The sequence below is a fragment of the Gambusia affinis genome, linkage group LG20 (genome assembly GCF_019740435.1).
Source record: "Gambusia affinis linkage group LG20, SWU_Gaff_1.0, whole genome shotgun sequence".
Classification (NCBI taxonomy): domain Eukaryota; kingdom Metazoa; phylum Chordata; class Actinopteri; order Cyprinodontiformes; family Poeciliidae; genus Gambusia; species Gambusia affinis.
The window spans coordinates 11,029,861-11,043,305 of record NC_057887.1 but is presented as its reverse complement, the minus strand read 5'-3'; the positions used below and the strand labels follow the sequence as shown (position 1 = coordinate 11,043,305).

The window sequence follows — 13,445 nt, the reverse complement described above, 5'->3', positions numbered from 1 at the left end:
GCTTGAGCAATTTTCCTCTAGAAATTGAAACATCTGCCAGACATTGTGCAGCAGCTTCTGACAAAAGGAACATGTCCAGATGCTACGACCAACTCTGGGTACACACCTCTGCATCTAGCTGCCAGGGAGGGACACAGAGATGTTGTCAATTATTTCCATCTACAAATTGAAACAATTGAAATGTTTCAATTTCTAGATGACAAACTTTGCAAGACTTGCAAGATAAACTTTTCAGATTTGCTTTTAGATTGGATTTCTAAACAACTTGTTTCATTATATTACGCAGTACATTCTGTTCCTCATTTACAGAAAATACCCCCCTTCTCCCACCTCAAAGAAAGGAATTTGAAATTTCAGGGTTATGAATACTTTTGTAAGGCACTGTGTTTAAAAATCAAACACTTTGGAGTATTTCCCCATCTGTGAGCTTTGATCATGCTTAACTCTACTATTTGTCACAATCTAACCTTTGCTCATGTTTGCGTGTGTGTGTGTGTGCTCAGAGTGGACTAACTCCACTGCATGTGGCAGCACACTATGATAACCAGAAGGTGGCACTCCTCTTGCTCAAACAGGGAGCTTCACCGCACGCTGCTGCAAAGGTAAGAAACGACTGGGACGGGCTTGTTTGAAATCGAATGTTCCTAAAAGCATCTCCGATGCACCATGTGCCAAAGCGAACTGACCTAGTTAGAGCCATGCAGTTATTCTGCTCCGCACAGCCTCATTCGATATCTGTTCCACTCCGGCAGGATCAGTTCAGAAAGAGCTGCCCCAGAAATCAGCCAGGCTCCACACCCTAACCGAATTAAGTATTGAATAATCCATTGTTTAGGAAATGGTTTTGGTTGATGTTTGTAACCAACCTCCGGTGCAGTGAATGCCCTCTTCCTTAGGTGGATCAACATTTTTCATCCTGTCATAATATTTGTTTATAATATAAACTAAATAAAATTTTAGGTCAAATCACATTCTTGGTTTAAACTCTGCAAATAACAAAATAAAAATTGGACGTAACGAATGTTCAAGTCACAGACACTTTTGTTATTACTTTTTATCGTCATGTATTTTTTTGGAACCCTTGCTGAATATAAATGCCATTCTTTACAGCTGTATCATGGTGTATTGTTTTGTAGTAATTTATTTATTCACTAGTTTATTTATTCTATTTGGTTTTATTTGTTTCTGTTTTCAGAACGGTTATACCCCGCTGCACATCGCAGCCAAGAAGAATCAGATGGAGATCGCCACCACCTTACTGGAGTATGGCGCTTCCACCAGCGCGGTGACACGGCAGGGTATCACTCCTCTGCACCTTGCAGCGCAGGAAGGCAATGTGGACATTGTGACTCTGCTGCTGGCCCGAGACGCTCCTGTTGGCACCAGCAACAAGGTGACACGAACACACAAGTCTAAAAACGTGATGTTTTTCTCTCTGTCTCACAGCAAATTGGGTGTTGTAGGAGTCGTATTTACAGTGAGGGAGTGTGTGTGGAGTGTAAACATGCATTCATGACACTGGGATGTTATTACACTTGGAGGAATAACAGTCTTTACCTGAAACTCTGTTATTTCCTCTGACATTTGTTTTTGATACCCCCTGAATGCTCATCATCCTGAGGTCCTAACCTGCCATCATGTTTTTACCAGCTGTATTTCCCTCTGACTCTAACTGTGTAATTGTCTGGGTTTGTCTCGTCAGTCGGGGCTGACTCCACTCCACCTGGCTGCCCAAGAGGATAAAGTCAATGTTGCCGAGGTTTTAGTAAACCACGGAGCCACTATAGACCCAGAGACCAAGGTAATAATAGAGTCTTGTTCAATTCCCGCCTTAAATGTCAGGAGTAGTATGTTTTTCTGTTTTATCTTATTATAGGACTCTGTTGTAAATGAGGTTATGAATGAATATATTCAACCTCCTTAGCTTTGTGAGATCCAAACTTGACAAATAAAAATGACTGAAAACTATTTCATATAAAAATAACTGGATGAAACATTATTTATCAGTGCTGTATTCAGATGGTTTAGTAGAAAAAGCTTCTTAGAGTCGTAGCACCTTAAAAAAAATAAATAAATAAAACCAAAGTGTCAAATCTGAAAATATGCCATGTATTTGTATTCAGTACAATAAATTACTTTGACTGGACAACTTATTTGAGCATTTCACAAATCTGGCCTCTGCAGATGAGTAACAAGAAGAAAATGAATATTGGAAAATAAAAGCCATAAAAGTGTTCTGTGTTTCACCCTGAACACACCATTTCCACTGGTAAACATAGTAGAGTTTGCTTCATGCTGTGGTACTTTTCATTAAGAGGACATAAAGGTTTCTCAGATTTCATGGGGAAATAAATGGAACAAAAAACAGAACAGAACATTTGAAAACCATTTGAAAGGCTGCAAAATATTTGTAACTGAGGCGGTGATTCACCTTCCAGCAGACCTTTTCAGTGTAGTTTGTAGTTTATACAGGCATGAACACTTTTGCAAGACACTGAGAACATGATATTTGTAGGCTGCCTCTGCTAACATTTGATATCGTCTGCAACACATAAAATGGACGAGTTGGGAAACGTTGCCAAGAGGCATGACTTCATTTTACATAAAAGACTGGTGTGTTTTTTCCCTTGTAAGTAAAACAAAGCCAAGTTCTCAAAAAAACTCTTGCAATTGTTGTCTTTTTTTATAGGTTAGATCTGTAGTCCTGAGCCACCAGACTAGCATTGCCACTGGCTGTTAGCTTCTTGTCATATTTTTTTCTTCCTCTAAGTTGCATAAAACTCAAAGTATCCAAATTATTGAATCATCTCCCTTAATGTTTTCATTTCTGGTAACCCCCGGACTGAACTGCATTCTTTTATTCCAGACTTTGTAAAGTTCTTCCATTGTTTTTTGCTACTATGTCTTCTTTTTCACCCTTTTTCAGTCCATTTATAGAGCATGGCTTGTTTATTACGCTACTTAACTCTGATCTCTGAGTCATTCAAACATAAAATGTTCCAGAACTAAGAGACAGATTGCAAAAAAGGCTATTTTGATTTATCTTTATTCAAGTTGTCACCAGCAGCTTGTTGTAGAAACACAATGTTCCCATTTCTTTAGCTGAATGATTTCCAAACATAAAAAAGACAGAGACAACTGTTTTAGCCATAACGAGATAATTCCCAATAAATATTCTTGAACTCACAATTCCTATAAAATGTGATAGCTAGATTCTTACCCGTTTTTGAAAGACACATACTGTTTATCTGCCTTAGAGGTGTTTTATAAAAGACACCTTTTCTTAACTTTTTTTTATTGTGTTTTCTTCTATATAGTGAGAGGGAGAAGAACTGAACTGAACTTTGTTAGATAGCAACAACAGTATAAAAAGGTCCACTTTAAAAGCTTGCAATGCAGTCTAGCTTTTTAAAGGAAAAGTACAAAGAACCTAAGGGTGATTTGAAAGCTTTGCACAAGTATTTTGTTGCCTTTTCAGATGTAGGTTTCTGTCCTGCAAAGATGTGATCAGATTTTTCTATTTATTGATAAATCTGTAAATGTAAAGAGTGAAAACAAATACTTATACTCTCGTGTTTTTGTCGTCAGTTGGGATACACCCCTCTTCACGTTGCCTGTCACTATGGCAACGTGAAGATGGTCAACTTCCTGCTGAAGAATCAGGCGAAGGTCAACGCTAAGACCAAGGTAAACACTGTCAGTGATTGTGAAAACATGTCGCTGCTTGTGTTTACATTCTGTGGGTTTTGTCTGAACTCCACTCCTCCCTTTGCAGAATGGATACACACCTCTGCATCAGGCTGCTCAGCAGGGACACACACACATCATCAATTTACTCCTGCACCATGGAGCTTCACCCAACGAACTTACTGCCGTAAGAAACCACAGAGAACTTAGACTCTCTCACTGTTTCTTACTCTGGATTAAATCCAGTTCTTGACCAGAATGGTTACTTATTATCATTGTCTGATTTTACTTATGTATAAATTTTCTAGAATGGGAACAGCGCTCTGTCGATCGCCAGGAGGCTTGGCTACATTTCTGTAGTTGACACACTCAAAGTGGTCACAGAGGAGACTGTAACCACTCAGGTTTGTATCTGGTGCTAAAGTTTCATCTCGTTATATTTCAGTCCCATTAACTGAAATCAATGCTTTTTTGTTCTATTATTGTGATCGAAATAGACACTCCGCAGAAAATAAAATACACCACACCATAGTGAGCCTTTTAAAATCAAACCAGTGTTTATGACTGCACTGACCGTGGTGCTAAAAAGTCAAATAACCTTTTGTTTTTCAGTTTTCTAGCAGAAACATGAGAATTTCAGGTCAAAACCGACAAGTCCTTAGCACTGGTCATGGTTTTACTTTGGCAAAGCCACACTTGATGACATATAAGGTCGCATAATAATGCTGTCACCACCACTTGAGATTGTGGAAATGGTATTCTTTAGGTGATGTGTGGGATTGATTTTGTACCACACATAATTGTGTTAGGTTTGTGGGTTGCTATGTGTTGTGTCCATATGTATTTATTTGTAAAGGATGCTTCATCCACTATGAAGAATGAGACCCATGCTCCCCAACCTCCCAAAAGCAGCTTTTCCTGATTTTAATATAAGACATATAAGGCAATTGTTTTCTCTCTCTAACAGACTGTGATAGAGAAGCACAAGATGAACGTCCCAGAGACCATGAATGAGGTGCTGGACATGTCTGATGATGATGGTAAGGTTTTATATAATCCATTTGAAAAACCACAACTCTCAGACAGCTAATGGCTAAAAAACACATTAAGATTGTGTTTCTGGGCTTAAAGTACAACACGCCGGTACTAATAAATTCATTTTTGTTTTCTTTTTAGTCATTTATCATTTCTGTTACAACCATTGATTATTTATGATTTGTTGTTTCAAACTGATTTATCCACCCATTCAGAATGACCCATAATCACTTTTTGTTTTTGAATGTGATCATTTTGTTATCTACCTAATTTCTCCACATTATTTTTGCAACACTTTGTTTTGTTGATTTTTCTTTTATTATTATTATTATTATTCTACCTTTCTCCTCCATCTGAACACAGTCTGTAAAGCCAATGTCCCAGAAATGATCACAGACGACTATTTTTCTGATGTGGAAGAAGGTATTTTTATCTCTATACATTTTTTCTTTCTAGTCTTCTTGCATGCCTGTGCTTAGGTCTCCCATCCTTCAACTGAACCTTTCCTGTGTGGCAGCTTTTTTTGGCTAATACAGGTGCATCTCAATAAGTTACAATATTAAGGGAAACTCATGTGTTGCATTTATTTATTTATTGCAAACACAGAAATATTTCAAGTGTTTAAATTTCAATACTGTATTTTGTTTAAATCTATTTCAACGCAAGAAATTCAATAGTTGTAACCAATAGCTTGTGTATGTCTGTTATCATTTACAAATTTAAAACTCAACTTAGGAATGGAAACTGATTGCTCTGTGAGCGTTCACAAGTGGCCATATAATTCTAAGCCATATTTTGAGTAGCAGTTTTTTGAATGCTTTATTAGTGGAATACGTGTGAAGCTTACAGGGCATGTTAGAGCTGCTGAATTGTTTGAGATGTCAGAAAGTCAGTGATCAAATCATGCATGCTTCTTTGTTACCTGTGTGGGAAGGCAATGCCGGGGCGCTTTTTACCTGGAGCAGATTATCTTCTTATGGCACTGAAGTGAAAGTCAGATTACATTAATTTGACAAGACTGTTATCAAGTAGAGTGTGTCAATGACTGTCAGCTGACAGCTGTAAAGTCAGCAGTCTCCCCCATAATTGTGTCGGCCATAACATGTCCATAAACTAACATGTTTGCACAATTCTCCATTCTATTGATCTATTGCACTTTTCAGGGGACGCTACATTTTTTTATTTTTGTCTGCAAACCAGAACCATCAAAATGATCACAAATAAACACTTAAATAAACGATTGTGTGGCATAAATCTGCATAATATTTATATTTCGCTGTCCGAATTAAGCGACTGAAGTAACTTTGTAAATTGTAATGTATTTAGATGCACCTGTAAGTCTTTGGGAATCTCCTTGTTGGTGCTAAAATCAACTTTTCTTTCTGTTGTCCTTGGTGTTTTTTTATGGCTTATATTTAATGAAATCAATGGGAAACACCTGGTGTCTTTATTGCAGGCTTTTAGTTACAAAGAAGACAGTGATTCATTTTAATCCTTTTCCTTTGTAATTTGCTGGCACAACAGTGATTTAGTCTTTAATTGTGGGATCAATTTAAACACCTTAAGGATTCATAGGTCAGAGTTAAATGGTCTAACTAGCAAGGAAAAAACAAAGCAACATTTTCCTCTTAAAATGATCACGTACCAGACCAAATGTGAGTGAAAAAGCAACAAAACAAGCAAAACTTTGCACTTTTATGGTTTTGTTTTTATCCCTTTCAGGTGGGGGTTTACAATGAGTTGGTGGCATAGTTCTTAACAACAAATCTGAACTGCAACCCTTTGTTTTCTTTTTCTTTTTGCACATTAAAATGTAGGGAGAATTCTTTTCTGCTGGTTGCTATGCCAACAGCGGTTATTGAGGAGCGTGTAACAGATTTCTTTTCAGGCCTGTGTGTTGTCGAGACAGACACTTGATCCTTTGTCTTTCTGTGCCTCTCAGTGATGCTTGCATTGTAACCAAAGCTAACACTGGAACAGCTGCTGCAGTGTTGCTGTACATGTCGTGTTCTCCCCTGTGATCTGCACTGTGGCTCACAAACAGATGAACTTAGCCTTTGGTACCACAGAAGAGTCAGAAAAGGTTTTTCCGTCAATAGTTGGTTTTGTCCTCACTTGACTCACTGCCCTGTGGATGTTTTCTTGGTTTTGATTAAATGGTCTATATCCATTTTTAGGAAGTCACAGGGGCTCTACTTATTCTGTTTATTGCTTCTTAATGTTAGAAATCTCTAATGTTTAAACTCTATCCAGTCTTGGAGACATATGAAAAGATAATTTATTTATTTTTTTTCTCAATGTCTAACATTAAATTAGACTAACATTTTTTCCTGTGTTAGAATCGTTAATATTAGAATATTAGAGGAATAATGAGAGAGTCAATTATGCCAAAATTATATGTTTAGGCTACATCTCAAACTGCTTTCTTGTGGGACATCATGCGGAAATGTTGCATAAATCTGGTAAGAGAACAGATAGAGAATCTTGGGTCCATACAGCTCAGATTCATGCCTGCCTGGGAACAATTTTCAGATGCCTGCCACAGTTATATGTTCAAACATTTATATGTAATCATCCTGTTAAATAGATTGAAGTTTAAAGGCAATCCTACCAAATACCAAGAACATTTCAGTAAACTTTTAAAGCTGCATCAGGCAAAAAAATAAAAAAAAACAAATCTTATTTAGCACATAGGCATAATTTTGCTAATCTTAACTGGCCTAAAGCAGGAAAAATTTAGGTTTAATCTCCTGACGGTGAAAGAAAAAGCCCTCTGTGCCTTGCAGTTTTATGTAAGTATTTGGTTTTAACTGTAGAAAATCACCTGTTGTATTTAAATGTCACAGAGAGTTAGATAATACAAAGACATGGATACATTTGTTGACTCCCTTGATAAATATCTGCTTATCAAGTGGTGGAAAAGTTGCAAATTAAACATCGGTAGATGTCCCTAATATTCACTTTTTATACTTGCCTCCTTATGTGAAGATGACATACTCTATTCAGTTCAGCCAAAAAGTTTTCTGTAAGATTTTCACTGGATGCCACTCTAACCACAGCTCTGTTAAAAGGGTGGTTCAAGATGGACAAGTTGCTGTTGTCCATTATCAATGTCTTTCATTTCCTTTACTTATTTTTTGGCACTGGGTGTAGAGAATAATAAATATGGGTCAGCATCTAGCCTTTTGGCCACTGGCTGAAAGAAATTGATATCTGTGTCATGTCATATTTAAACGCGAGGGAAACAGGAAATCATGGATTAGTAATTAGATGTTCCTGGAGGGTGGTCAATTAAAATAAATAAATAAATAAAATTTAAAAAAGTTCATTCACAGCTGTGCTACTGGTGATTTAAAAAAAAAAAAAACTGATGTTTTTCCAAACTGAATAAATTCTTCTTTAAAAAGTGAGGTTTTCAGTGCAATTTTTATCTATTTATTACAGAGTAAAAGCCTATTTTAAACGACTGAATGACTTTTATGTCATCAGTATGCTTGTTCAGCACTTTATCTTGTGCATAAAAAGTGAAATAAAGAGCACTTGATTAATAACAATTTTCCTTTGAGATTATCTTACTGCAACAAAAGAAGATTTTAAAGGCTATTTGCTCATTTTTAACAGGGATACCAACACATTTCTGCACATCTACATCTAAAAATCTGAATTTAGGTCTTTTCTAGAGTCCTATCATACAGACTGCATGACCAAACTTGTCAAACGGCATCCATGTATTAGAAGTAAAAACTTGAAGGTATAAATGGTTTGAGTGCAGCACACATAATAAAACAAAAATGGTTCTGCTTGTGTTTTGAACAGAAATGGATGTTGAAAATATCAACATCACCTATACTTGTAAGTCAAAAAAAAATGGTTGACCTCACTGTAACTAACTCTAGTAACCAGTTTGAAGTGTTGCAGCTGAACTGTTGCAGCTAAACTCTGCGTGTAGTTTCACTGCTTCTTTTTTTTTCCGTGCAGCGCTCTGTGCATGTTTCTTCCTCATGCAGGAATGTGTGTTCAAGTTGTTGTTGTCCATCTTGAACTCCTGATCTAAAAATAAATCGAGTGTAACTCAAGCCATATTCACATGCTTACATACCAGGAGCGGCAATGATTACCTTATCCAATAACACACTATCCATGAGCTAGATCAGAACAGACAACAGACTCTGTTTAGGGTTTTGTTTATTTTCTAAAATTGGTTTATTTCATATAATTTATTTTTGTTTGATATAAAATCCAAGTTAAAAGTTACTGTAATAAAAAAGTTTACTATATCTAATTCCATAACTCTGTATTTGATATCCGTTTTTGTGTGTCTATGGACCTTCATTTTTTATTTATTTATTTATTTATTTATTTATTTTTACCATTGATAATAAGCATTTTTCTTTCAAAGAGAGCGCTGCTATTGATTTGACAAATGGTAACAGATCAATATAACATTCTGTGACTGAAATCTTTACTGGCTGACTCTATATATTTTCAATATAAAGATGACTAAGGGTAGCTAGTTGTTACTGTACTTTCAACAGTACTTCAGTGTCACATTATTTTTTGGTTACTTGTCACAAATAATACCATAACATGCCAGAAAGCACACCTAAATAAGTCTGGTACACATTTATTTTTAGCCACACGAGTTAACACTGTACAACCATTCTGTTGCGACTTTATCTACAAGTCTTTTGGGGTTTACCAGCATTGCACAGCTACAGTTTCCCTTATTTTTTAGATTAGCTCAATCAGACTGAATGGATAAGCGTCTGTAAACTTCAGTTTTCAAGTTGTGTCAAAAAATGTTCAGTTAGCTGTAGACCTGGACCATTTTAACACATAAATATGCATTGACCAATCTTTTTTCCATTGTACTTTTTGACTGTATGTTTACAGTCGATCTCCTTCTTAAAGGTGAACCTCTGCACTAGTTTTAAGTCTTTTGATTATCTGCAGCTCCTCCAGAGTTACTATCTGCCTCTTGGCTCCTTCTTCAGCCCTTTTCAGATCATCTTTTATTCTTGATCTAGAAGTTTATCCTGACACAATGCAGCATTTGAAGTTACTTCAACAATGTTATGCCCCGATCCACCTTTACGGGTAGTCACAAAACTGTAACCATTATAAACTGTACGGGTTAATATGGTGCAAAACAACTTTGCTTGTATTTAAAGAACCAAGTAGCTTTAAAAAGCCTTTATAAGGACCATGACCTAAGCTCACCCCTTTGCATTGCTCAGTTGAATGCTGCAAATTGTAAACCATGTTTCATTGGATCTCAGTGCAGGCTTGCTGTGTGATCTTGACAGATGAGTTTGTATTATGTGAAAGGACAAAGTGATCTCTAATGGGGGAGAGGGTGCAGTGTGGGTGCATGTTTTGATCTAATGTTCTGTAACCAACCTCAGAGGCCATTACAACACAGCGTATTATGTCCAGGTGAACTCTGTTTAGACCTACTGATTTGCTGAATTATGAAAACCGGGGCTACATACAAATCCATGCCACACTTTTCAGAGTTTTGTTTTCCATTCAGTTTACCATTATTCACGACTGTCTGTTGGCCTATCACATAAAATACCAGTAAAATATATTGTTTATGGTTGTAGCTTGACAAAACATGAAAAGATTTAAGGAGTGTAAACATTATTTTTTAAATCTATAAACTGAAAAAAAGTTTAGATGTTAGACGACTCTGAGTCACAAATTCCCGCACCCTAACCCTCTCTCCATTATGATGTCTGTGCTGCAGGGAGCCGTAGGTGTGTGTTCGGAAAATAAAACACACAGAGAGACACACACACACACACAAACTCAGTCTGGATAATCCAGGAGCGGAGCTGGTAGGCGGGAGAAAGACGATCTGTTGGCGTGAGTGCCGGCCTCTAAAACAGAGATAGACAGTTAATGCCGGAGCAGGCGAGGTTACGAGTTGAGGAAAAGTTAGTCCGGAGGAAAAGCCTGGGAGTGAACTTGTGGCTTAATGAATTGCTTCAAGGCAGGACGTGAGTGCGGGTTCTTTGCTGAGGGGACTTTGCTCTTGTTGGAGCTAAACGCAAAGCAAATCCTTGAGAATGGGCTGGAATGTGGCCAGATGGGGGTCTGTGAAGTATCCCGTGTGTTGCTGGTGGGGGGGGGTGCTCCAAAGGGGGAAGGGTGTTGTAGCAGCAGTGGGGGTGTGATGGGACACAGAAAGATGGAGGGAAGGGGGCGTCTCTGTTGCTTTGTTGTTGCTGGAATGCCTTCCTTTTCTTTCTTTTCGTCTCTCCGCTTGCATGCACTTGCCTCCTCTCGCTTCAGCTGTGCAGCCAGCAGCTCATCAGTAGGTTTAGGTCTACTGTACCTCTGAGGGTAACAACAAGCTACTAGCAATTTTCCTGCTCACCTTTAAAGTATGTTCTAAGTACTGAACTTATTTTTTGTGTCTGTAGTGTATTTATAGTGATGACGCAAACTTTTTTGTTGGACAGAAACCACCTTCAAAATGCTTTTTAACTTGTTTTTATTTTATTTGGATTCCAACAAGTGTTAAACTGCTCTTCAATGATGACTTTTGACTGAGTGGGACACTGGACCAAAGTTAAACTGGAAAACAGCCTCTGGGCAGAGGATGCATTGATTGACATGTCCAAATGAGTTTGTGTTTCTGCATGAATGAAAAAAAACAAACAAAAAAAACAACAACAATGAGATTTTTCTACTTATTCCCTAAGGGCTACAGGGAATATGAACCATTTTTGAGTCTTTTTCTGCAATAAAACAAATTTCTGTTCTGTGTGTCTCCATCTGCCAGGTGATGATGCAATGACGGGGGATACAGATAAATATCTGGCCCCTCACGACCTTCGGGAACTTGGAGATGACTCACTCCCACAGGAGGGCTACATGGGCTTCAGCGTTGGTGCACGGTCGCAGAGGTAAGGCTCACTGCAACACAACACGGCAAAACGTCTGTGATGAGTCTAATGCTAACTTTCGTTGTGCTCCTGTATAAAGTGCCAGAAATATTATACAAATGTCAAGACATTTCCCTTTTTTTTATGAGATATATTGACTGAGTATCTAATCTAATGGAGGCATATAACAATCAGCATATAACATCAAAAACGTCTGTTGCCATGCAGATGTTCTTCTGTTTTTTTTGTTTTGACTGGCCGCACAACCATGTCACAAAAACTGTCCCTAAAATCTACATTTCTGTAAAGCAGTTCCACTCTCATGAGTAAAACAAGGTATGATTTGTGGAAAAAAACGTGAGATTTTCCTAATTACTTAGGAGCTCTCTGATTTAAAATATTCTTGCGAAATAGGAGGTTGACACCTATCACTGCCAGCTAGAAAGAGGAGCAAAAATCACAATGTAGCCTAAATGTTGCGACTATTTAAATTTTTTGAATTACAGATTTCCACTCTGATAAATTCCAGGTAGATTTAACTTATGATAGAGACCTCTGGAATCCCAGGTAATGGTGCTGGTTTGTTAAGTCTCAAAGATTCTGCCTCAGAATAACATTTATTCTGACTTCCTGCTCTTCAAACCCAAGTTAAGCTTTCCTAATATAATGTCATCACTCTTCTGTATCCTTTGGCTGCTGTGTGCTTAGCTTTTCTTTCCACACATATTTTATTTTTTTATGTTTCTACGTATGGTGAGCCTGAAAACTCACCATAAAACAGGAAAACTTGTTAAAATATTGATATAAAGACAATAAAATTAACACGTCTAGCTTTCACTGTGATTGTCTAAGTGGCTGTATGCATCTGTTTTTAGCAATAACATCAACAGCCGAGGAGAGAATTGCAACGGTGAAAGTTTTGCATATGCAAGGACTTGTTTGACAATCGAGGACCAATGAAAGCCTCATATTCGACATAAACAAACAGCGATAGACCAATATGTCTATTGCATACACTGCTAAAACTAACTGATTCATTTAGTTCAGATGGAATAGAAATACCGGTATGCTAAATTAGAAATGGTGCGATCATTGAACTTTCACTACATCTCTACAATGAACCACTGACTTGGCTTTAAAGGGACACAAACACAGAAGTAGATTTATCCTGCAGCAATTTTTTTAAATTTTTTCTTAAGTGCGTTGAGGTTTGGAATTTAGTTGGAATTAAGTCTTTGAGCAAATAAGAAAATGGGCTGCTGCTCCTCTGTGATCTGCTGTCTGTGGAAAATACTGTTTTTTAAAATATTTTTACTACTGGCTTATGTTAGTTTATAATTGCTTTTTTTGCAGTATTTTGGAAATAATCATACTTTGAGTTGGTGGAGCCTTCTAAAATCTTACTCGTAATTAAGATTTTTAAAAATAGCTGCGTGATAAACTTCTTTCAAATACAGTTATTCCTTAATGGTTATTTGGACAAAAGCTATTTGCATAGACAAACCCTTCAGCAAAAACAAAATCCCGATCTGAAAACAATTTCCTTATCAAATTCTTTAGAGAAATCTCAGCAGGGGGAGTTTTTGCAGCCACAGTCGGGGGTTACAGTTCATTCTGTTGAACTTTATTCTCTTTTGAAAACATTGACACTTGTGCAACATACTGCAGAGGGCGGGACTATTAAATATCTGAGGAGTGACATAAACGAACAGCGAGCCATAGGAAATTAGAAACACGTTCAATTCAGGAGGGCTGGAGCACACATTGTCTGAGTGTGTTCAATCAATTTGGTTTACAACTAGTTTAGCTGACTGGGCTTTTTGTTTGTCA

The 13,445-nt window shown here is 37.3% G+C and overlaps 1 protein-coding gene across 12 annotated transcripts in view; it reads left to right on the top strand.

Annotated features, from left to right (window-relative positions):
• LOC122823076 (ankyrin-3-like) overlaps positions 1–13,445 on the top strand; it is a 100,866-nt gene that overhangs the window by 45,165 nt on the left and 42,256 nt on the right. For 4 of the 12 annotated variants that reach the window (XM_044102322.1, XM_044102314.1, XM_044102320.1 and 1 more), the window contains 8 exons: positions 504–602; positions 1,196–1,393; positions 1,703–1,801; positions 3,589–3,687; positions 3,776–3,874; positions 3,996–4,091; positions 4,655–4,727; positions 11,513–11,636. In XM_044102322.1, coding sequence (XP_043958257.1) covers positions 504–602; positions 1,196–1,393; positions 1,703–1,801; positions 3,589–3,687; positions 3,776–3,874; positions 3,996–4,091; positions 4,655–4,727; positions 11,513–11,636 — 887 coding nt within the window. Of the gene's footprint in view, positions 1–503; positions 603–1,195; positions 1,394–1,702; positions 1,802–3,588; positions 3,688–3,775; positions 3,875–3,995; positions 4,092–4,654; positions 4,728–5,085; positions 5,146–8,538; positions 8,575–11,512; positions 11,637–13,445 lie in introns of all 12 variants that reach the window. The other 8 variants (XM_044102324.1, XM_044102318.1, XM_044102323.1 and 5 more) reach the window with 3 other exon arrangements.